Consider the following 26,045-nt stretch of genomic DNA (forward strand, 5'->3'; position numbering starts at 1 on the left):
TCCACAAAGTTCCGTCCAAATCCAACCATAACTTTTTGAGATATCCTGCTATGTATCGTTTTTGGCCCAATCTCCCAATGGTGAAGAATCACTGAAATTTTTTTAGTAGCCGGATCCGAATCCGGATATTCACCAAAATCTAATTATTTCGTCCTTGTCACATACGCTACCTCTCTGACAAATTTCGTCTGAATCCGTCCACAACTTTTTGAGATATCTTGTTCACAAACAAACAGACAAACAGACAGACAAACAGACACACACACAGACAGACACACAGACAGACACACAGACATGGGTGTAAACATAACCTCCATCCACCTTTGGTGGTGGAGGTACAGTAATTATGTGGTGAAGCAGTGGTGACTTGGGAGAAACCAGGGATTCATACAAACAATGAGCTCCAGTTTTCTTCGTTCATATGCAGCACAAAGGCTGCGGGGTAGCATCATTGGCTGAGGGTGTGGCTGTGCCACTGATGCAATGCCCTCTGCTAGTTAGAGCAGGAATGTGGAATTTGTTCATGGTGCCGGTGATAGCTCGTTTACACTTTGTGAAGGACACCATGGGATATTTTACATCCACCAACAAATGCTGGCATACAGGACGCCAGTTTAGCATCCATCGGAGGGACGGCACACAGACTGATGAATCACCCTGTCTGTGAAATACCGGGAAGACAGTTTATAGCTAGGTCAGAATTCAAACCCAGGCTAGACAGCTTAGAGGTGAGAGTTGCCTAACCCTATGCCTATGCCATCCTGTCAACCCAATTGCTCCAGTGTGGTCAGCTTTAAACAGACATGACATTTAGCAATCAAATAAGATTCAAATCTGTTACCACTTTCCCCCATTGTTTGAAATGGAAATAACCATTCTGAGATATTTGGCGAAACAATGACCAGCAGTTTCAGAAATTTGTGAAATACCGCAGTGGTCTAAGCTTAATGTTACCTTCAATAGTCCGTTTTGGCCGCTAATGACATCAATACCAACAGATGCGAACTCGCGAGTGATGTTACGGGTAAACAAGGAGTTGGAATAATCTTACTCTTTAGAACTATTGTAGTCACACATCGGTAAATGAAACACTGAAATGCAAGTCATAATGGAAGGAAGTAAGTCTCACTTGTTCTTCTTTTCTCTCACCTGTGGATCCAACTTCCACAGTCTGTTCAGTCCATTTGTTCCCTCCATGGCTTCAAAACAGTTGTTCACCACTAAATCAGGTCATCCCTCATCCATATTCATGATCTCATCCACCCCAAATGATCCCATTCCCAAGCACTCCTTTTTCCAGATTACTGTAATTCCCCCCCCTCTTTTCATTTGATCCTTTCCTGTTTCATCCCAGCTTTCCCCTTCCCCTTCTTGCTGTATTTCATTCAGCAAGTGTGCAGCTTGTTCACCCCATGTGTCCTTTCCCCTCCTCTTGATCTCATTCTCACTTCCACTCTGCTGTTGATGTTTTCCCTTTTGTTCCCCTCCATGCAAATTCTCTATATAAATGTGTATCGTGTAGCGCCACCACCAGGTGGGAGAGGGTATTACAAGTCCTTACCCTTTGCAGGGCAGTATTCTTTTACCCACGTTTTCCAGTGCATTTAGGTGTTTTGAATAACGCAGCGAGAGGTACTTTGGAAAGGTACTTCGAATTATACGTTTGAAAGAGGACAATAACGTAACCCTCCTGGCCGGGTCCTTCTGTTCAGTTATAAAGTGCCACCAAAATAATTTTTCAATTACCTAACAATGTTGAAGAAACACATCTCAACAAATAATCAACAAGAAAACTCCAAACCGAAGCTATGGCTCAATGAGAAGTTTAAGAAGAAAATACAGGTACTTATTAATCACTCTTTACAGGAACCAAATTGTGTGAATGAATCTCTGCAAGGTTCCGAATCAGTTGATGTGAGTGAGGCTTCCACCAACGCTAGAAGGGTATTCTGTAAGAAAGGCAAGCATCTCAACTCTGACGACAACAAAGGAATAGTTCATCCGAACTCCAGTGGAATTAGTACCAAGGCGATTGCAGACTAATATGGTTGTACGGCCCCACACGTCTGTGCCAAACACACCGATATTATAACGAGGTAAGCTGCCACATCATCATCATCAGACATCATCGAGCTGAAGAAACAAGGAATTCCCCAGCTATTGCAAACCTTTATAGGCCCTGCTCTCTGCCTTTGAACTGCAAAGCTGTTGCCAATTTTTGGTTCAACCTATTCAGGAGAGAAAACATTCTCTGTGATGGGGGACATCAAAATCGATACATGCAACAGACCGATGTGATGGGAGACATCAAAATCGATATATGCAACAGACCGATAGGTGTACACCTCACTGCTTAGTAACTGCACCTGCCTTACTCCCAACTTCAAAAGGTTGGTGGAAAATGCACTCAGCATTCACATCAAGCTCGCCCTACACTTATGACTTACTTGAAATGCTTTGTCCTTTCTATTGACACGTTCAATTGGCAAATTACATTATTAGTGTTTATATAATGTAATACGGATGTATATTTGAATTAAAATGCATCACTTTGGCTTGTAATCGTGGTAAAGGGGGTCTTGCAGTCCTTTTAGTCATTTGAGGGTCGGACGTGAGGTACGCCGATTAACCTAGGTTGCCCACCATTGCTTAAATCCCTGGAAGTATTTTGCTCAACTTTGACATACTAAGTATGACTGCAACATCAGCTTGTCATAAAGGTAACGTACCACAGTTTAATTAATGTTGCAAAGTTAATGAGATTAAAAACTAGAGCTAAGTCGATGAAGTGCCATCGCAAATACCCACACTTCCAATCTAAAGTTTAAAGATGGCAAAAGGTTCCATCAGGAATGACCCAATATCAAATTTTTAATTTAAAAAATTTAGTTTCCCGTTTTGACCCCTGTGACCCGATGTCCCCACCCTATGGGGCATGATCTGTTAAAAAAAAGTTTTAAAAGGTGCCTGTAATTGCATTTTCTGATATTTGACCTTTTGACCCCACATCATGGGGCATTGGGGCAGGATCAAACATGATACTGCTGTCGCACCGTCTCGCCATGGTGGTGATCACAACTACCATGCTTGGTGAATTTCGGCCCAACCGTTTTGGAGGAGATGGAGCAACGGACAGACAAAAGGAGCAGATTACAATATCCCCCTGATCCTTTTTCCCAAAAAGCATGGAAATGAAGGTAAAACAGTTTGGCTAATCCACTCCATTAATACTAAACCCGATTTGTGCTGAAAGCAACCATTGAAGTCTGATGACCCCACAGGTTTTTTGGAAGCAACACATGTTCAAACATGGACTTTGTCAGGAAAACAAATACCAGAAACGCACAAGGAAAACATTTTCAAAATCAACAGACAGCCATGTCCACAATTTCTGCCCTCTTTGAAACAAAGCAAATAGCCAACAGGTCAACACTCCACCTCAATCACCAACAGTTTAAATACAACGGCCGAGTACACAAAGTTTAAACAGTTATTGAAAAAGAATATATGAACGGGAGAGCCCAGACGATTTCCAGATTGCATGCATCATGGGGCCCGACAGGACGGTGCAAAGGTAGTGCACTTACTAATGTGCTTTGAGCACAATTAGCTTTGAGCTAATGTGCTGTCTATTCATTTTGATTCCAGATCCGACTGCAAACTATCCAACTGTTGCTTCACAGACAGGGCGTTGCATCACAAAGTGCTCCATCCCTCAGATGGACGTTAAACCGAGCGTCTAATCTGCTAGCATTAGTTGATGGAGGTTAATGAACCCACGGTGTATTTTGACAAAGAGTTGGCAAATTATCACCGGCATCATGAACAAATTCCAAATTCCTTCCGCAACCGACAGGAGACACTGCATTGGCTATGCTCCCTAGTAATTATGCAAACTAACAGTCATGTGATAGATTTGAAAGAAGAAGAATCAGATGGCCACAATATCTCCCAATTATTCTCACAAACACGTACACAAACATGAACCATTTTCCCCTATAATGGTGCATGAGGAATGATGCCGGACACCACTGTTCCTCCCTACCCTGGCACTTAATTCAATTTGTTCACAGTTAATTTTTATTTAATTTGATTCTCTACATGACCACTCGATGACTGTAGTGTGTCCCCATCCACTTTGGCATAATGCCGTGGTTAATTAAATAAAGTCTATATCATTATGTGGTATCCTGGCACACAAAACATTTGGCCATTTTCATGGAAATATATATTTTTAAAATTTTTAATTACAAAAAAAATTGCTTTGATTTTTTGGAAATGGCTGATTGAGCTGACCGAATTTTACTTGACCTCTAAAATGTCTTCCTGGTTTTTTGGAAGATATACAAATCACAGGCATGGCGTGGGATCAATGAGTGTTCAATCCCTCGGATAGATGTTAAACTGGGCATCCCGTCTGTCAGCATTAGTTGGTGGGCATTGAAGATTCCACGGTGCCCTTCGCGAAGCGTAGGTGAACTATCTCCAGGGCACAGCAATGTATTGCAGTCAGGGTAATATTGAAGCAAGGAGATGCAACACTGAAAGAACCATGTATGGCTATAGTACATGTGGTGCCAGCAACATACCTCATCAGCCTGAGCAGTGAATGAATCGTTGCTCTTGATCACGATGGAAGCATCGGCCACGTCGCTCGCCTCCAGGTCAACGCTAAGAACCCACTGTGCGACACAACAGATACAAACGGAATGCATAACAAGAACTCCCCCTAAGGGATGTTTTCATTCCAAAGGTAACAGTGTTTTGCACTACCTGTACCAGTCTTATTATGGGTACTGGTGTGCATACATACCTCCTCTAAATGAACATCTTTGCATTTTCCAAATCAAAGCAATCATCTACAATTGAACATCTGTGGCAGATTACACTTAATCACTAACAAATTACATTTGTATATCTTAACACAATGTTTTCTTTGTACGTTAACAGATGTTTATCACACCATCCTAAAATAAACAATTTGGAAGTGTACTTTTGAAAGCGAGATATGCAAACATAAGCTTTGAGATTTCAAAAATAATAACAAGTCGTAGCATTGCTAATTATACTTTTGCTACGTTACATTGATTACAATCGGTTTGAACGATCTGTATGTGCATATATTAATAAATGTGTATATATTAACCCTTAGTTACATTACATTACATATTATTAACCCTTAGTATATATTAACCCTTATGTTGTTAGATGCAGACGTCAAAAACACTACATAAACGCAGCCATTGGGCCTCGGAGGCCCAACGGATGTATTCGTGTAATGTTATTTTTATTCTTTATAGATTTTTTTTTCTTTCATATCCTTTTTCAATCCAAGTCGATGCTCATGGGCGTGTATTTGCACAAAAAATGTGAATCATTGATCCTATTATTTGGAAGAATCCCATACAAGTAATGAATCTTATTTTTTTTTGGCAAAAAAAATTTGCTTTTGGTTTTTAAACTTTTTTTTTCTCTAAAAGGTTGAGGCTCATGGAGGAGTATTTGCTCAAAAGATATGATTCACTAATACTTTTATTTCGAATGTATATGACCACAACTGTCAAAAATCCTACGCCAATGCAGCCATTCGGCCTCGGAGGCCCCACAAATGCATTCGTACACAGTTTTTTTTTTAATATAGATTTTTTTTCTTTCTTTTCCTTTTTCAATCCAAGTCGATGTTCATGGATGTGTATATGCTCAGAAAATGTGAATCATTGATCCTATTATTTGGAAGAATCCCATACAAGTCATGAATGATTATTTTTTTTTGCAAGAAAAAAAAGATTGAGAGGGTTTTCAACTTTTTTTTTCTCCAAAAAGTTGAGGCTCACGGAGGAGTATTTGCTCAAAAAAAATATGATTCACTGATCCTTTTATTTAGAATGTATATGTCCACAACATTGTCAAAAATCCTACACCAATGCAGTCCTGGGCGGCCCCTGGGAGGCTAAGCATTTTATTTACTTATTATGATTATGTGTAATGTGTAATAAGTGTAATGTGTAATAAGTGTGATGTGTAACAAGTGTAATGTGTAATGGGTTATGTGTAATGTGTTATGTGTTATGGGTAATGTGTTATGGGTAATGTGTTATGGGTAATGTGTTATGGGTAATGTGTTATGGGTAATGTGTTATGGGTAATGTGTTATGGGTAATGTGTTATGGGTAATGTGTTATGGGTAATGTGTTATGGGTAATGTGTTATGGGTAATGTGTTATGGGTAATGTGTTATGGGTAATGTGTTATGGGTAATGTGTTATGGGTAATGTGTTATGGGTAATGTGTTATGGGTAATGTGTTACGGGTAATGTGTTATGGGTAATGTGTTATGGGTAATGTGTTATGGGTAATGTGTTATGGGTAATGTGTTATGGGTAATGTGTTATGGGTAATGTGTTATGGGTAATGTGTTATGGGTAATGTGTTATGGGTAATGTGTTATGGGTAATGTGTTATGGGTAATGTGTTATGGGTAATGTGTTATGGGTAATGTGTTATGGGTAATGTGTTATGGGTAATGTGTTATGTGTTATGGGTAATGTGTTATGAATGAAGGTTTTATCTCGAATCTGAATGAAATATGTATATATTTATTCCATCGAATTATTTATATCCAAGTTATAGGAGCATACAAGAAGGCTCATGCAAAGCAAAAAAATTATGACATGGATATAACACAAGAAAACTTATGAGCTGCCTCTAATGCCCCAGGCCTGCATTAGTGTTATGAATGAAGAATGAAGCTTTTCCCACGAACCTGAATTAAAATTTTCATAATTTTGTCACTGAATTATTTGTAACCAGGTTATCGGAGCATATAATGAGGCTCATATCAAGAAAATAATGATACAACATAGTAGTACGACAACATTTATGCCTGCTGTTACGGATTTGTCACTTCCATTGTTGTGGTTCTCATCCACTGTAAACATTTTTGGTTGCATGTACTATTGTTATCGTTTAAGTGAATTGGAGATAACTGTTTTCAAAAGGTAAAAAAAAATTAACGTTTTAAAAAGAAACCGGAAACCGGATCGGGAACCGGACGAAGAAGAAGAGGAAGAAGAAGAGGAAAAGGAGGCGGAGCGAGTAAGGTGGAGAAGAAGCCGAGCTGCTTCGAGGTGTTGAGCATACTCTGGCGAACGGGGGTCACGAGTGAACTTTGGGGTTTCCTGGGAAAGGGATTCCTGTGACAGAGTTGTTATCGCTGTAACAGATAAACCTGCGTGTCAGGTTTTGCGGTCGATTCCGAAGAGAATCATTGGAGTGCCGTTACGTCTCGAATACGGGCCAGTTGGCCATTTTGCCTCGCACCCGATTTCGCATCGCTCCAGGTTTTTCACCTCGCTCCAACCATTTCAACGCATCCAGCCGTTAGACTGGTTTGCATGTGTAACATGGATTTCGAGTGGGAATTTGCGGTTCGCCGTGTGGGGAGCCGTTGAACATCCATACCCGAAGGTGTGATTTCCCAGTCGCCGCTTGAGGGTACCTTTGCCCATCTTTGGCAGTGTGACTGTCAACCGAACGGGATTCTGGTCTCGATACAACATCGTTCTGACGATCACTGGAGCATGATTCGACTTTGGCTTGAAGCCGGGACAGAGACATTGGGAATGTTCTTTTCGCTCACTTGGAGCACAGTGAGTTATATTGTACGAAACTGATGGTACCATCATAGGAATGATATATTGGTTGTACAATTGATTAATATTGTTATTGCTGTTATTCTTGTGTGACCTTAATACAATACTTGTTTGTTGGTAACAATTGGTGTGATTTCACCATTGATCTGTGACACACAGAATAACACATCTTTCTGCCGCGACTCCTCTCGGGGCTCGGAGGTACACCGTGACCGGGGTTTGGGGAGGAGCACGTAACACCTGGTCTCTTAGCCCCTGGCCTGCATTCATGTTACGAGTGAAGAATGAAGATTTTCCTACAAACCTGAATGAAATTTTCATATTTTTGTCACTGAATTATTTGTAACAAAGTTATAGGAGCATATAATTTGGTTATTGTGGAACCAAGAACCAAGTTATTGCAGAAAGTATGGATGGACTGAAGGAGAAGATGAGCAAGTGGAAGGAATGTATGGAGCCAAAAGGTCTGAAGGTGAATATCGGAAAGACGAAGGTGATGGCAAGTGGTAAAGAATGTGGTGAAGTGGAAAGAACAGGGAAGTGGCCGTGTGCTGTGGCCAGGAAGGGTGTCGGAGTGAACTCCATTCAATGTACAATGTGCGCTGAGTGGGTTCATTAAAAATGTAGTGGTCTGAGAGGGTCATTAACCAGTGTGGCAGCTACATTCAACTGTAAGGTGTGCACAGAGGGAGCTGCAGATGGAGGAAATGTTGAGTTGGATCTTGGAGACGGCGTGAAGCTGGAAGGTGTGAAAACATTTTGTTACCTAGGAGACATGCTGAATCGAGAAGGTGGATCAGACTCGGCAAAGGTCGCAAGAGTGAGATGTGCATCGAATAAGTTTTGGGAACTGAGTGGCATGCTGACAAGGAGGGGAGTGTCGTTGAAGCTGAAGGGGAAAGGTGTATGCTGCATGTGTGAGAAGTGTTATGATTTATGGGAGCGAGACATGGGTCATGAATGTGGAGCAGCAACGAAGGCTGGAAAGGGTGGAAATGTGAATGGTTCGGTGCATGTGTGGAGTATCGTTGAGAGAGAGGAAGACAAATCATGAATTGTGAAAGATGATGGGAATAGAACCTGTGATGGATGCTGTGAAGAGAAACAGGTTGAGATGATTTGGTCATGTGTTGAGGAAGGATGAAAGTGACTGGTTGAGAAGAGTGATGGAAATTAATGTAGAAGGAAGTAGAGGACGGGGAAGACCGAGAAAGACTTGGCGAAAGGTGGTGGAAGAAGAAATGCGGGTAAGGGGGTTAACAAGGGGAGATGCAGAAAATAGGGCAAAATGGAGAAGATTGTCATGAAGATCGCAGGGAAAATGGCCTTAAAATGCCTGTTGTGTATAATGAGGCTCATATCAAGAAACTAATGACATAACATAGTAGTACAACAACATTTATGCGGGGCCTCGAAGGCCCCAGGCCAGCATTCGTGTCGGATTTTCGGGTTGTAAGTGAAGAATGAAGATTTTCCCACGAGCCTGAATGCATTTTTTTTTTATGTCACTGAATTTTGTGTAACAACATGAAAGTCGGTGAAATTGAGGCTCATTCCAAAAAAAGAAAAGAAAAAAAAAAAATTGTACAACATCGTTTTTGCAACAACAACAAAAAAAACCTTGTGGGCCTCTGAGGCCCAATCACTGCATCCAAGGGTTAATAATCCAAAATTACTTTATCATCCATCCAAAATTATGTATGTGCATGTAGTAATAAATAAATAAATAAATATAAACAGAGGGTTTTGGAAGGTGTAACAAAGTCCTCCCAGGACATGAAGTATCCACCCCTGCTTCAGTGAAGGATTGCGATCCATGGGCAAAGTTGTGAAGTTTTGTTGTTCTCAGGGTTTTGTTCCAAGGGCTCTTTTCAGGATCGTCACTGAGGTCCGTACAGCCTCCAACTGTAGTTCGTTTGTGGTTATGTTCCCAGGGATGTTTTTTTAAAGATCTCCATAAGGCTGCTGGGCCATAGAAGTTCACGGTTCACGTTTCACGTTTCACGTTTCACGGTTCACGCGTGTAAAGAAAAGTGGACAAACGTAGTATGACTTGCTCTGGGCCATAGAACGCCTTTCATGTTTCACGTTTCACGTTTCACGCGTGAAAGGCGGAATGAACATGCACACTTTTTCTATGCGTGAACACGGAGATCTCGGTCGACCTGATTATTTTTAGACTGACATCCGGGCAAAATCCGCGTGTGGCGGATTACAAAGACAAGGACCAGAAGGCACAAGTTTGGGAGAACTTGAATGGCCGTCTGAATTCACCGACAGGTTAAGGTTTATTGTTTTCGGGTGTGTGCGCGTGTGTGTTTGTTTAATTGTGTGTGTGTGTGTCAATGTGTGTGTGTATGTGTGTGTCAGTGTGTGTGTGTGTGGTTGTTTAATTGTGTGTGTGTGTCAATGTGTGTGTGTCAGTGTGTGTCAGTGTGTGTCAGTGTGTGTCAGTGTGTGTCAGTGTGTGTCAGTGTGTGTCAGTGTGTGTCAGAGAGAGAGAGAGAGAGAGAGAGAGAGAGAGAGAGAGAGACACAGACATACAGAGTGAATGAGACAGTGATAAAGACAGAGACAGAGTGAGAAGTTGGAAACGTGTAAAGATTTATAATCCAAATTCGCTATTAGCAACACAAAAACCTGTACTACTTGTCTTTTCATTGTGTTTTAATTGATGTCATTTGCAATGACATTTTGGAATAATGTGTTCCTGTTGCTAGTGATCATTCTTCCCTGGGGGCCATAGAACATGTAAAGATTGATATTTAATTTTGTTCTGACTGCACTACAAAATACAATATTAGTTGACATTTCAGTCTGTATTAATTGATCTCATTTACAAGTACATTTTGTAGGCCTACGTGTGAACAGGTGAACAGCCAAGCATGAAATCCTATGGCCCAGGGTCCGATTGTTCACGTGAACGTGAACCGTGAAACGTGAAACGTGAACCGTGAACTTCTATGGCCCAGCAGCCTAAGGTTCTTCTTTAGCATTCCCATTGCTCAAATAATCACTGGTACAATTTCGGTGCTTTTCAGCTTCCAGGATCTTTTCACTTCATTTTTGAGTTCTTCATATTTGGTCATTTTATTGATTTCTGCATTATTTAGGCCAAAATCGATGGGTACTGATATCTCAATCAGCATTGCTGTCTTTACCTTTTTGTTCGTGAGTACTATTTCCTGTCACAGTGCTTCGTTTTCTATGTTCATGCTGGATAGGATCATCGAGTCATATGTGAGCATTATGTTCTCATTTTCAACGATTGTTTTTACAATCGAGATCGAGTCAATTGTACCCGGTGTGTACCCTGGTTAGAATAGGTACACCGTATCCCTGCGTGTCGTAAGAGGCGACTAAGAGGGTTGGCGTCAGGAAGGGCATCCGGCAATAAAAACATTGCCTCAAAAAGAGAACCATGACAATTACAACTACATATGGGCAGGGTACAGCCCAAAGTGGAGATCGGTTTCTGCGGTTTGGGACATGGAATGTAGGGAAAATGACAGGGAGATCAGGAGAAGTGGTGGAAGTATTGGTCAGAAGAAGAGTGGACATATGTTGTGTGCAAGAGACGAGATGGAAGGGAAGTGGTGTGAGAATGGTGAAGGGTAGGCAGGGACAGAAATGCAAGTTTGTGTAGCAAGGGTGCCCAGAGGGCGTGAATGGTGTTGGTGTCCTGTTTTCTGAGGAGTTTGTAGACAGTGTGGTGAGTGTGACTAGAGTGAGTGATAGGTTGATGATGGTGAAAATGATGATTGGAAAGCTCTTGGTGAACGTCATCTCGGGATATGCTCCGCAGGTTGGTCGTAGCGATGAAGAGAAGGACAAGTTCTGGTGTGCGATAGAGAAGCTGATGGAAAACGTGAAAGATGAGAAAGTTGTTGTGGTAGGAGGAGACCTAAATGGACATGTAGGAAGGAGTATGGACGGTTTTGAGGGAGTTCATGGGGGTTACGGATATGGTGTGAGAAATGGAGAAGGTGAAAGGATTTTGGAGTTTGCTGATGGAGCTGATTTGTTGATTTGTAATACTCAGTTCCAGAAAGGGGATAATAAGCTTGTTACATACACGTCAGGGGTCGACGACAACCGTTGACGACCTGATGGTGCGTAGGCGAGATAGGGGGCACCTCCGGGACACAAAGGTGATCCCAGGGGAGGAGGCTGTTTCACAGCACCACTTGGTTGTCTGCGACATAAGGGTGAAAGGTGCGAAGAGAGCTCGGCGGGTGAAGTCCCAACCTAGGATGAAGGTGTGGAGGTTGAAAGAGGTGACAGTAAGGGAGGCATTAAAAGAGAGGCTGAGTAGGGTGGAGGATGATGTGGTTGAGCTTGAACGTGGTTGGATGTCAATGAAAGATAGTCTGTTGGGAGCTGTTGGTGAGGTATGTGGATGGACAAAAGGACCACGGAGGCACTCGGAAACATGGTGGTGGGATGATGAAGTTGGAAAGAGGATAGACGAGAAGAGGAAGAAGTTCAAGGAGTGGCAGAAGGCGAAGGGTACGGGAGCAGAAAAAGCAGAGCATGAAAGTTATAAAGCAGCCGAGAAGGCTGCAAAGAAAGAGGTAGCAAAGGCGCAGGAGACATGTAGGAAAATGTTCGGAGAACGCTTGGATTCGGAAGAGGGTCAGAGAGCGGTATTCAGGATTGCAAAGCAGATAGCGAAAGAGAGGTGTGATGTGATGGGGGTGAGTTGCTTGAAGGATGAAGTGGGACAAATCGTTGTGGACCTAGATGGAATTAAAGGAAGATGGAAAAGATATATGGAAATGCTGTTGAATACAGAGAATGAATGGGATGGCAACATAGAGAGTAACCCAGTTTTAGGACCGGCAGAGAAGATAACTGAGAAGGAAGTTGAGGAAACGATAAAAGCAATGAAGAGTAGAAAAGCGGGAGGGCCGACGGGAGTTGTGGGAGATATGTTGAAGGCAGCAGGAAGTTGGGGTGTGAAGAGAATGACAGAGATCTGTAATCTGGTGAAAGAAGGCCGCATTCCAGTGGATTGGGAACCGAGTACCCTCGTCCCTCTATACAAGGGGAAAGGTGTACTCTGGAGTGTGGCTCGTACCGAGCGATAAAGTTATTGGAGCATGGATGGAGGTATTAGAAAGGGTGTTGGAGAGGAGGATAAGGAAGAAGGTGAAGATCGACGAAATGCAGTTTGGATTTATGCCAGGAAGAGGAACGACAGACGCGCTCTTTATTGTGAGGCAGTTGCAGGAGAAGTACATGGAGAAGAGGAAGAAGTTGTTTCTTGGGTTTGTTGATCTGGAGAAAGCATTCGATAGGGTTCCACGCGAAGTATTGACATGGGCATTGAGGAAGTTAGAAGTGGAGGAATGGTTGATCAGAGTAGTGATGGCAATGTACAAAAGAGTGCGCACAGCTGTAAGGACAAAGGACGGGAACAGTGGTGAGTTTGAGGTGAAGGTGGGAGTGCATCAGGGGTCGGTACTAAGTCCACTACTATTTGTAGCTGTGATGGAGGTGCTGGCTCAGAACGTAAAGGAGGGTTTACCGTGGGAGTTGTTGTATGCAGATGATCTAGTGTTGATTGCGGAAAGTATGGATGGACTGAAGGAAAAGATGAACAAGTGGAAGGAATGTATGGAGACAAAAGATCTGAAGGTGAATATAGGAAAGACGAAGGTGATGGCAAGTGGTAAAGCATGTGGTGAGGTGGAAAGAACTGGGAAGTGGCCATGTGCTGTGTGCAGGAAGGGTGTCGGAGTGACCTCCATTCAATGTACAATGTGCGCTGAGTGGGTTCATCAAAAATGTAGTGGTCTGAGAGGGTCATTAACCAGTGTGGCAGCTACATTCAAATGTAAGGTGTGCACAGAGGGAGCTGCAGATGGAGGAAATGTTGAGTTGGATCTTGGAGACGGCATGAAGCTGGAAGGTGTGAAAACATTTTGCTACCTCGGAGACATGCTGAATGGAGAAGGTGGATAAGACTCGGCAACGGTTGCTCGAGTGAGATGTGCATGGAAGAAGTTTTGGGAACTGAGTGGCGTGCTGATGAGGAGGGGAGTGTCATTGAAGCTGAAGGGAAAGGTGTATGCTGCATGTGTGAGAAGTGTTATGATTTATGGGAGCGAGACATGGGTCATGAATGTGGAGCAGCAACGAAGGCTGGAAAGGGTGGAAATGTGAATGGTTCGGTGGATGTGCGGAGTATCGTTGAGAGAGAGGAAGACAAATGATGAATTGCGAAAGATGATGGGAATAGAGCCTGTGATTGATGCTGTGAAGAGGAACAGGTTGAGATGGTTTGGTCATGTGTTGAGGAAGGATGAACGTGACTGGTTGAGAAGAGTGATGGAAATGAATGTAGAAGGAAGTAGAGGACGGGGAAGACCGAGAAAGACTTGGCTGAAGATGGTGGAAGAAGAAATGCGGGCAAGGGGGTTAACAAGGAGATGCAGAAAATAGGGCAAAATGGAGAAGATTGTCATGGGGACCGCAAGGCTAACCCCCACTCTAGCAGGGAAAATGGCCTCAAAATGCATGTTGTTGTTTGTTGTTGTTTCAATGATTGTTTTTGGTTCATGTTTCCATGAGTTTTCTGGAACTGGGATATTGAATTTTTTGCAGATGTGCCAGTGGATTACTCGACATACCTTGCTGTGCCTTTGGATGTACAGCTGCTCTGACATGAGATGTTTACATCCCGATAGGAGGTGACTCGTGCTTTCTGTTTCTACCTTGCAGAACCTACACCTGTCTGATTGACTCAGTCCCGCCATCTTTTTAAAGCCATTGGTGTTGTGTCCTTAGTCTTGGGCTATTATGATTCGTTCTCCATCCCAGTTGAGCGGACCTCTTCTTAGCAATTCCAGTGATCCTTCTTTGTCTATTCCCAATCTGTCCAACTCTTCTTTTTTTTTTTCCCCTGCTCTTTTGTCTTTCTCCCAGTTGTCACTATATATCTGCTGGTATTTCATCTTGTATTTTTCTTTTGTCTTTTTTGCAATCGTTGGGGCTATTTTCGGTTTGGTACGTGACTGACATCTTCTAATCGCACCAGATTTAGGAAGTTTTTTGCAAGGTGAGTGAGAGATACCTTTTGTGGTTTGCTGTGTTCATGCTTGTACACAAATTGTATTCAGTAGTCTGTTGAGCTTTTGAGGAAGTAGAGGACGGGGAAGACTGAGAAAGACTTGGCTAAAGATGGTGGAAGAAGAAATGCGGGCAAGGGGGTTAACAAGGGGAGATGCAGAAAATATGGCAAAATGGAGAAGATTGTCATGGGGACCGCAAGGCTAACCCCCGCTCTAGCAGGGCAAATGGCCTTAAAATGCATGTTGTTGTTTGTAGTCTGTTGAGCTTTTCATGTAATCTGCTAATCCCACAGTCGTCGCTCTGTGCACTTGATCGAGTTCCATCATGCGCCACCTCCTTCTTTCTTCGGCAGGTACATTCTTGGGATGCACTGATTTTTGTAGAACATTTTGTGTATAGTGGGGAGTTTCCTTGTTTTGATATCTAGTCTTTTTTGATATCCGCTTGCGGCCAGTTTCCTATTCCACAGCTGAACTGGAACACTGGTACTGCTAGTTGGTTTATGGCTTTGATTTTGTTGGGGTGAGATATGTTTTCAGGATCAGCCTCGTTCTACACAGGTATTCTTTGGTAATTGTTTTGTGCATCTCTAGATGACAAATTTGGTGGCCCTCTTCTACTCCAAGGTATTTGTAAGATGCTTCATTGTCCATCTCCTGTATTGGTGTATTTCAGTCGATTTTTATGTTTTTGTTGGTCTATCTTGCACAAATGTGCATTTGGCACACTTATCAAGGCCAAATTCCATTGGGATGTCATCGGCTGTTTCACCAATTTCAGTGGTTCTGACAATTTTTTGTCGTTTTGTGCAAAGAGTTTTAAATCATCCATATTAGGTGGCCGGCCAACCGGCAAAAAAGTGCTTTAAAAAAGTGTCGTAGGTATTTTTTGCTAGAAGCTGGCATCCATGCTGCATGTGTTCACAAACCTTGCTCTACAGTCTACAACATCGGGGTGGATGCCAAGCTCAAAATCGCATTTTTTCGGACATACTGGTCAAAACTGACCACTGGTGACCCAAATTACCATTTTTCAAATACTGCTTTATTTTCATCTATAAGACAAGGGCTTTCCAAAACTATCATTCAAGGATGTAGAGTCGTTCATAAAAGTTTGGTAGCCTTATAAATCCTTGAAATTATATTGAATTACTAAGAGATTCTCAACACAAAAACACGTTTTTCTCTAAATTGTAAAAACAGGCCTGGAACGAAAAAATAAAGACACCGTTTTGCCACACTTTAATGATTTATTAAACTTGATCATCCAAACTGTTTGAAAACATACATATTCTACTATTTCTAATTAAATTATTCTTAACTGGCAATGAAATTGACCCCAAAATGGATTTGATATCCCAAATCGCAAAGCGTAATGCTCGATCAATGTGGGTACAATATCGGTTTCACAATTGATATTGTGAATCAACCAACAATACAATGAAAATACTTCCATTTAGTCCTTTTAGAGTTTTTCATTTATATTGATATACTATATTCACATGTATTCATATATCCATATAAATGAAATATTGATTGATGCAGTGGATGCAACTTCTACTAGCGAACTTTGTTCATGAATAGCATAGTTCTTATAGACGAATCTGTTCGCATAGAAACACACGTCTCAAAATTGTATTTCTATGTCACAGTCCATGAATGTTTATGGTTATTTAGTCCATGGTTTGATCGGACGGATTGAAACAGTTCTCTGCATTACAGCCACATGCTGGAGTGCACACCTGTCTCGATGCATAACACTTGCAGTTAGCCCAGCGTATTAAAGTCAAAAAGTCATTTTGACCATATATGGTCAAAACTGACCATTATGTCTGAAATATGCAAATTTGAGCGTGGCATCCACCCCTATGTTATTACTCCCACCAGGGAGTAATGCATGTGTGTGTGTGTGTGTGTGTGTGTGTGTGTGTGTGTGTGTGTGTGTGTGTGTGTGTGTGTGTGTGTGTGTGTGTGTGTGTGTGTGTGTGTGTGTGTGTGAACAAGATATCTGGAAAAGTTCTGAACGGATTTGGATGAAAGTTGGTGGGATGATTGAATGAATGATTGAATGAATGATTGAATGAATGAATGAATGAATGAATGATCGTTTTAAAGCCATTTTCCCCGCTAGAGCGGGGGTTAGCCTTGCGGGCCCCATGACAGTCATGGTTCCCTGTTTGAGGCAATGTTTTTTTATGGCCGGATGCCCTTCCTGACGCCAACCCTTAATTGCCTCTAACGATGCGCAGGGATACGGTGTACCTATTCTAAGCCGGGGTACAGACCGGGATCATTCATCCCAGCAAGCTGGTACTCAATTTGCCGACCTCGGAAGGATGACAGGCTGAGTCAACCCCCCTGGCGTTAATTCAGCGATCGACCGGGATTCCAACCCAGGATCCTAGGATCCCAAGCCGGCACCCTAACCGCTAAGCCAACACCAGGCTTGCCCATCCCAATCAAGGGATGATTGCCCTTGGGATAAGGAAGAATTGATTAGTTTTTGGTGAAGCTCAGAATATTATTCCCGATCCAGGAATTTTTTGAAGGATTTTTTTACCATTGGAAGATAGGGCTCATTTTTTTTAACATTATCTTCTATATATTCTATATTTAACATTGTGATATGAAAATAGTTTTCATATTTGTTGTAAATGTAGTTTAAACTCGTGGTTATGCGTTAGAGCGGTGTATTTTTTTAGCAGCGTCGTCTTCAATGTTCATTTTTTTTTTTCTAATAAAGACATATTCTGTCATTTTAAAACCACCAAAGTGTGTATTCGGTTTCCCCGTTTCATAAAATATATCGTTTGATACGTATAATGCTTTAAAACTGTTTTTTTTGTTTGTTTTGTTTTTACCTCAGAAGAGATATCAACATTTAGCTCAGCGAATGTCATTCGCGGTGTCAGTATTTGATGAACTTATAAAGACTTATTTCCAGATTTGTCAATGGCTGAGGTATACTAACAAACGAATGAAACAGATTTGGCAAAATTCCAACTTTTTAAAAAAGCTCGCATATTCACCCAGGGTTGTGAGAGGCTGAAGAAGAAGAAATCTCGCATGGGCTTCCCAGACCAAATAAATAATTCTGGTTCTGGCTCTGCGATTTTCAGGTTTATTACTCCCGCCAGGGAGTAACGCATTCGATCGTGTCCGTCCGTGTGTGTGTGTATATGTGTGTGTGTGTGTGTGTGTGTGTGTGTGTGTGTGTGTGTGTGTGTGTGTGTGTGTGTGTGTGTGTGTTTCGTATGTTCGTGTGTTCGTGTGTTCGTGTTTGTGAACAAGATATCTGGAAAAGTTCTGAACGGATTTGGATGAAAATTGGTGGGATGATTGCCCTTGGGATAAGGAAGAATCGATTAGTTTTTGGTGACACTCAGGATATTATTCCGGATCCAGGAATTTTTGGGGGAATTTTTTTTGGGAAAGATTTTTTCTGTTTTACTGCATTGAAGCTTTTATTCTTATTCTTAAATGATGTTTTTCTCCTCTAATTCCGAGATATATAAAAATTAATTCTTTGACAGTTAGGGCTTACTTTCTTTTTCATTTATTGTTTTGGGGAGAGGGGATGTTAAACAAAATGTATTATTCCAACTAAACCCACGGCGGGAGTATGCGCTCTACTGAGTGGCGTTCTAGTTCAGCAATGTATTCTGAAGATAATTGGCGTGGTTGCCAGCTTCTAACAAAAAATGCCATGCTAAGTGTTTTTTAGGCTTGCTGGCCAGCCGCCTATATACAGTAGATGTGTCACCTTTCTTGTTTCTTTGGACATTATTTTATTGGATGTTCGGGTGTATCTCTGTCTTTGCTCATTAATGAGGTTACTTAGTGGATCCAGGGCCAGGCAAAACAGGAGAGGAGAAAGGCTGTCTACTTGGAAGATCCCCCGTCATATCTTCACGCCTGCTATTTCAATCTTTCCGTCTGATTGCTGCAGGATTAGTGTGGTATTGTATAGATCCATGGCTTTCTCAATCAGTTTGATTATTTGGGGATTTATCTTGTACATTTGCATGCAATTTGTCATCCATGAATGTGGGACACTGTCAAAAGCTTTTTTCTATCCATGACCGCAAAGGTCTATCCATGATGTAGACAATTTGATTCTTATTGTATTGGAATTTTCGAGTATGGCCTTGTTTAGTAATAGGTGGTCCATTGTACCGTAACATCATGTGTGTGTGTGTGTGTGTGTGTGTGTGTGTGTGTGTGTGTGTGTGTGTGTGTGTGTGTGTGTGTGTGTGTGTGTGTGTGTGTGTGTGTGTGTGTGTCTATACCACAAATCACCTACTCGTTTACCCACATATAAAACACGTCTTAGCTGGTTCTTTCATGTTAAAGGTGAGCTTAGGTTCTTTAACATGAATATCTTGGGATGATTATGTTGAATTTCGAAAGTACATGCTTGTGATACAGCCTAATGTTCATAGCATTGTGATGCACAGCTGTCTATATGTGGGTTAGGGTTAGTCTGTAGATGTAATACAGGTATGTCTGTTTCGTTATCTCCACTCACCAAAGGTGGAAGGACGAAGGTGGAAGGACGTCGTTTTCACAAATGTCTGTCTGTGACCATTCTAGTTTTTATTGTCATATGAAATGTAGGTAAAAAGAGCCAGTATGTATAAAAAATACATTTAATTAATGAGTACCTGCTTGTACTACCTCACCATTAACATCTTCTGCGTCATTTTGCATAACAGGTGGTTGTATATGGATTATTAAATAAAATTGTGAGTGGAAGATATCAGATTCAATATAAAAATGAAAGACATCACATTTAATGATGATGATGATCACCATTCCTTTTGCACCGTGATGATGCATAGGGCTGCCGAAGCAGTTTCCTTGGCTATTGGGCACAGTCCTGGACGGGTCGCCACTCCGACGCAGAATACCCGAATGGCTCATTCATCGAAGCAAGCTGGTACTCAATTTTGCCAACCTCGGAAGGATGCCAGGCTGTCAACCCCCCTGGCGTTAATTCAATGATTGACTGGGATTCGAACTCAGGATCCTCGGATCAGGATCCCAAGCCAGCACCCTAACCGTTAAGCCAACACCAGGCTCGCATTTAATGAACTGTAATACTATTCAGTACATTTAAACATCAGGGTGGTGGGGAGTTGGGTCAGAGATAGGCTCGTTAGGGGGCAGGAGGGCAAAAAGTTTAATAACCACTGAACTATATATTGAAAGTAGATTTGCACACGGACATTCACTGGACACAGTGGTTACATACAATAGCCTCCTGTACTTTCGAGAATGGAAGTAGCACCAAATAACAGATTGTGTCAAACCCACACAGGCAACTTGCACCCGTGCGGGCAACACGCCCCCCCTCAGGCAACGCGGACCGGCAACAGACACGCACCAGCAACTTGTACTCTCAGGCAACCCGCACCGGCAACTCACGCCCGCACCGGCAAAACGCACCCGCACCGACCGACAACTCGCACCCGCACCTCGCACCCGCAACTCGCAACCGCACCGGCAACGGACACGCAGCGGCAACTCGCACCAGCATCGGCAACTCGCACCCGTACCGGCAACTCGCACCCGTACCGGCAACTCGCACCCGTACCGGCAACTCACACCCGTACCGGCAACTCGCACCGGCAACGGCAACTCGCACCGGCACCGACAACTCGCACCAGCAACGGCAACTCGCAATTAGCACCTCGCACCAGCACAGGCAACTCGCACCAGCACAGGCAACTCGCACCAGCACAGGCAACTCGCACCAGCACCGGCAACTCGCACCCGTACCGGCAACTCGCACCCGTACCGGCAACTCGCACCCGTACCGGCAACTCGCACCCGTACCGGCAACTCGCACCAGCAACTCGCACCCGTACCGGCAACTCGCACCAGCACCGGCAACTCGCACCCGTACCGGCAACTCGCACCAGCACCGGCAACTCGCACTGGCAACTCGCACCAGCACCGGCAACTCGCACCCGTACCGGCAACTCGCACCCGTACCGGCAACTCGCACCAGCACCGGCAACTCGCACCCGTACCGGCAACTCGCACCAGCACCGGCAACTCGCACCCGTACCGGCAATTCGCACCCGTACCGGCAACTCGCACCCGTACCGGCAACTCGCACCCGTACCGGCAACTCGCACCCGTACCGGCAACTCGCACCCGTACCGGCAACTCGCACCGGCAACGGCAACTCGCACCGGCACCGACAACTCGCACCAGCACCTCGCACCAGCACAGGCAACTCGCACCATCACCGGCAACTCGCACCATCACCGGCAACTCGCACCATCACCGGCAACTCGCACCATCACCGGCAACTCGCACCATCACCGGCAACTCGCACCATCACCGGCAACTCGCACCATCACCGGCAACTCGCACCATCACCGGCAACTCGCACCATCACCGGCAACTCGCACCATCACCGGCAACTAGCACCATCACCGGCAACTAGCACCATCACCGGCAACTAGCACCATCCCCGGCAACTAGCACTATCACCGGCAACTAGCACCATCACCGGCAACTCGCACCCGCGAACTCGCAAACACAGGCACCTCACACCCACACCGTACCTCGCACCGGCACCTCTTCCGTTTTTCACTCATAATTCACGTACACATTTTCCTTTCCCTCCCCTCACCGTGTCTTCGCTTTCAGAGTCCTGTTGACGTCTCACCACAAACTGAACTACCTTCCGATGCTAAAAGCTTTTGAACACAAGGATACCGTAAAGGTGGACATACCCAACCTTTGGAGCGCAGAAACCGCACGCATGTAGCACCCAGTGCGCCACGTCCACCATACACCAATGCCCTGCGCACCACACCAGCCATGCTTGCGACTCTGCAAATCAGCGTCGTCTCACCAACTCAATCACAGACCACAGTCACCACACGCGCTGCGCACTGACATCCGCCCAGCCACCTGGACGTCACGCCCCCACCATCTCTGTCAATAAATACATTGTTTTTGCAGGAGAAGCTTATTTAACATGTTATAGAGATACAGATCCACCATACATCGCCATAAATAAAATAACGAGTCAATTGTATGCGAAGATGCTAACTACTCCATCATGGCCACAAGGTAGTACGTACAGTATTTATGGTGGAACAGCCAACCTGTGACAATTTGCGCTTTGAACGACGTTGCTCGTTAAATGGCAGGCATCCATGCCAGATCAGACATCCATAGGATGAAGAATAATATATGAGTGGATACCATCCACAATTTTGAATTTTAACATCATTTCAAGGTCAAATGTTGTATTTTTTAGAACATGCATTGATGTATGGCATAATGAAACAAAAGTGTGATTTCCTCGAAAGGAAATGTGTTGATCAATTATCATGCATCTTTGGTCCAACCAACAATTGAACCTTTTCGTAGATTTGTCGGCCATTTTTGTCCATTGGACAAAATTTTAATTGGTCTTCACAGCCTTGTAGCATACCTGCCTGCTGCACTGCTTGAGCATGAGCTTACCTTACACTAAGCACAGATGCGATGTGCTTGGGCCAGGGTGGGGATACTTTTGTTATTATCATTGCCAAATTTTATTAATATCATTATTGTCATTTATATTATTAATTAATATGTTCTTTGCTACAATGTTATCATTGTTTTTTTTGTTTTTTTATGTAATTAGAATGTCATGCTCACATGTTAAGGTTAAGGTGCCATGTTAAGGTGTATAGATCAGCTCAATAGGTCCTTCCATGGAAGGACCTATTGAGCTGATCTATACACCTTAACATGGCAATGCATTTAATACATGGGAATTCTTCCAGATTCGATGTTGTCAATTCGCCTAATCAACTCAGGAGATCATAACGAACATTTTGGTTTATCACAATCTACATCAGAAAGCTCCAGTCGAACTCCCCAAAAAACATGCCTCACACACACACACACTTCATCCATTTATAGTAGGCCGTTCTCCGAGAGTGAAATGTGATTGGCACACGAGTACTCGTTTCATTGTACAAACTCTCGTAACTGTCCCATCATCGCACATGTTGTACACATGACCACGAGACAGTCCTGCGCCCAGGTGTCTGCACATGCAGCTTCATCATGCACTGATCCAGCCACGGTTCCTGTAGATCCATTGATGATTTTACTCTCACAGATTGTCTCTCGAATGCTATCAAGTATGCAAGATGTTAACAACCTTCAGCTCAAGTCGCTAACTCTTGACAGTCAGATTCATGACTGGGCCAGTTCTGGCACGCTCAATCATGTCTGCAGATTTTTACAGTGTCTGTACTCTGTGAACCTTCATTACCCTGCGCTCGCGAAGCGAAAACCATGGTTAAGCATTCAGTTGTGTACGTGTGCCGTAAATTTTGTGCCGTATGTGTCTGCATTTTAAAAATTCATTTTCTCAGCAACTGTCGGTCCGATTGACACGAAAGTTTACCATAGAACCGCCTCCGCCTGTAGATTTTTTTATATTCATAATGACGCCATCTTGGAAAAACGTGACACCTCCATATCTCCCAAACCACGCAATGGAAAAAATTGAAACATGGCTCATTGTCAAGTACTCACCATGGGGAATAAGATATGTTAATGATGATATCATCTGTGCCTTCATTATGACGTCATAATTCGACAAGTACAACACTTATCCAATCATTGTGAATTTTTTTTCTCAGCAACTGTTGGTCTGATGGGCACGAAATTTTCACCACAGGAGCACCTCCTCATGTAGAATATTTTAATAATAATCATGACGTCATAGGTCATGTGGTACAGGCGTCATCTTGGAAAAACCGAAAAATATTGCACCTCTAAATCTCCCAAACCGCTGCATGGAAAAAATTGAAACATGGCTCATTGTAAAGAACTGCATATGGGGAATAGGTGCTGTTAACGATGACGTCATTGGTGCCATAATTATGACGTCACAATTCGACAGGGACAACGCTTAGTCTGATCAATTTGAAATGTATTGAGTGTGATCAATGCAACAATTATATTCGAGAATATACATTTATGATGTCATCGCTCACGTGGTCTGGCAGCCACATCGGATCAAAGGAAAAAAATGTTCGAAAACAGAAGAGTTGGCTCACAACAAGTTGACTGCGCAGGGTAAGTATTCTATGAATACCATCGAGTTTTACCATGTGCTTGGCAAAACCTGCAGAGCGACCAGTCGATTACTGGCCGAGAACTGCACGTTGTGGGTGCTGAAAGGCTGCTTGAGCATGGATCAGATTTAGCACTGGTCGGTGCCACTGCTGATGCCTGGCGTTGCCTTCTTAATCTGCAGGTAGAATAGCAGGCTTTGTGCCATTTGATTTCCAGTACATAAAAGTCTCCCTCGGAAATGAACTAGAGTCTAACAAATCCATCACCAAGTTTTCTTCGCTGCTGACCAACACTCCATGTCCTGGCCTTTCCATCCGATGATGCTACGTGGAGGTCACCTGCATTGCAGTAACAGAAGAAGCATCCCATCTATCTATAATTCCAGCAATCTCTGTGTGTGTGTGTGTGTGTGTGTGTGTGTGTGTGTCTGTGTGTCTGTGTGTCTGTGTGTGTGTTTGTTTGTTTGTCTGTGACCGCTGTTTCTCGACAACCACGGGTCCGATATACTTGAAACTTGCCAGGTATATTGCTGGGGACCCGAGGATGTGCCTTTTCAAGGTTTCATATTAATCGGACAAGTAGTTACCGAACTATGTCCAAAAAACGATTCAACCAATCAGAGAGCAGCGAGCTATCACGTGTGCCGAACGTGGCGAACAGACTCTGCCTCGGACGGCACATTTGAGAGCGTATTCATTTATTTCACGTTGGAAAACTATGTTGCCGTTAAACTATGTTTTAAAACTAATTAAAACTAATTTGCGATTCATCGTAACTGCGATTTGCGACCTTCCGGACAGTGAAGACTGCACTTCCGGCAGCCAATCACAGAACGCGTTATTGCGTAGGCGTGGCCGATGTAAGAGCGAGCCGAGCCGAGCGCGTGCGCCATTACGGTTCGTAATTCGATTTCTTCCGGAGAAAATAATAATTTCTCGATTTCTTATGCGCATTATTTCTCCCAATTCAGTCAGAGCGAAGGGCGGAAGCGAAGAGCGTTGTTTTTTTTGTTTACGGGCGTACGGGCGTACGGGCGGGGTAGAGCGTACGGGTAGCGTTTTTTTTTTTTTTTGGCAAGGAACGGGCACCCACGTACGGGCATGCCCTAGTCTATCTATAATTCCAGTAATCTCTGTGTGTGTGTCTGTGTGTGTGTCTGTGTGTATGCGACCGCTGTTTCTCGACAACTACCGGTCCGATATACTTGAAACTTGCCAGGTATATTGCTGGGGACCCGAGGATGTGCCTTTTCAAGGTTTTAAATTAATCGGACAAGTAGTTACCGAGCTATGGCGATTTCTTTACCAAACTCCGCAAGCCGTTCGCTTTGGACCAAACCATTTCATGTAAATAGAGGGGGGGGGGGGGATTGTCACCGTACTCGCAAGCCGTTCGCTTTGGACCAAACCATTTCATGTAAATAGAGGGGGGGGATATAATTTTAGATATATATATAGTACGGGCATGCCCTAGTCTTATCAATGTCGGTGTTGTCTCTTGCGCTTGATGTTGAACATAGGATCAATGGCCATTGCCTATCAATTAAGGGGTTTATGTGTTGGTTTGTTCAAGGGTCCTGACAGTTCCTGTACTGCCTGTAAATGAAAAGACACAACCTTTTGATGTTAAACCCTGTACTGAGGTATGCCACTGGTAAATATTGTGTCCATTTATTGGACTCCTACCCGAAGGGGACTATAGGTTTGCTCTCCGTCTGTCTGTCCGTCCATCCATCCATCCATCACACCTATGCCTTTTCAGACTTTTTCCCCATACCCTTCAACATATTCAACTCAAACTTGGTATATGACTTTATTATGACAAGTTACAGAACAAGTTAGAGTTCCCATGCATTTCATCAATAAAAAAATTTTTTAAAACATTAATTGGCACCTGTGGGGGACATGCATTGCAAAGAAACTCTCTTTTGTCATTTCCGATTTTGATATCTCGCCATAATTTGCTACTTATTTCTATAAAGTTTTTAGATAATCATTATATATATATATGATATATATATGATATATATATATATATATATATATATATATATATATATATATATATATATATATATATATATACATATATATATACATGTATATATATATATATATATATATATATACATGTATATATATATACATGTATATATATATATATATACATGTATATATATATATATATACATGTGTATATATATATATACATG

At 43.0% G+C, this 26,045-nt stretch overlaps 2 protein-coding genes across 2 annotated transcripts in view; one reads left to right on the plus strand and one right to left on the minus strand.

Moving 5' to 3' along the window:
• Positions 1–21,600, minus strand: part of QDPR (quinoid dihydropteridine reductase) — a 55,268-nt gene extending 33,668 nt beyond the window's left edge. The window contains 2 exon segments of the mRNA XM_078772394.1: positions 4,590–4,682; positions 21,478–21,600. Coding sequence (XP_078628520.1) covers positions 4,590–4,682; positions 21,478–21,567 — 183 coding nt within the window. The 5' untranslated portion in view covers positions 21,568–21,600.
• On the plus strand, positions 14,643–21,584 carry LOC144890729 (uncharacterized). The gene is made up of 2 exons (XM_078772393.1): positions 14,643–16,618; positions 20,653–21,584. Exons 1-2 carry the CDS (start codon positions 16,557–16,559, stop codon positions 21,164–21,166), a joined length of 576 nt encoding a protein of 191 aa, XP_078628519.1. The 5' UTR covers positions 14,643–16,556; the 3' UTR covers positions 21,167–21,584.
• Positions 21,601–26,045: the final 4,445 nt, after the last annotated feature.

This window comes from Myxine glutinosa, chromosome 2 (genome assembly GCF_964187855.1).
Source record: "Myxine glutinosa chromosome 2, kmMyxGlut1.1, whole genome shotgun sequence".
NCBI lineage: Eukaryota > Metazoa > Chordata > Myxini > Myxiniformes > Myxinidae > Myxine > Myxine glutinosa.

Excerpts from the sequence above, each read along its gene's own strand:
- LOC144890729 (XM_078772393.1), top strand. The coding sequence starts at position 16,557 with ATGTCTGAAATATGCAAATTTGAGCGTGGCATCCACCCCTATGTTATT. Across the intron at positions 16,619-20,652 it reads GTTATTACTCCCACCAGGGA|CACCGGCAACTCGCACTGGC; the intron begins GTAATGCATGTG and ends AACTCGCACCAG.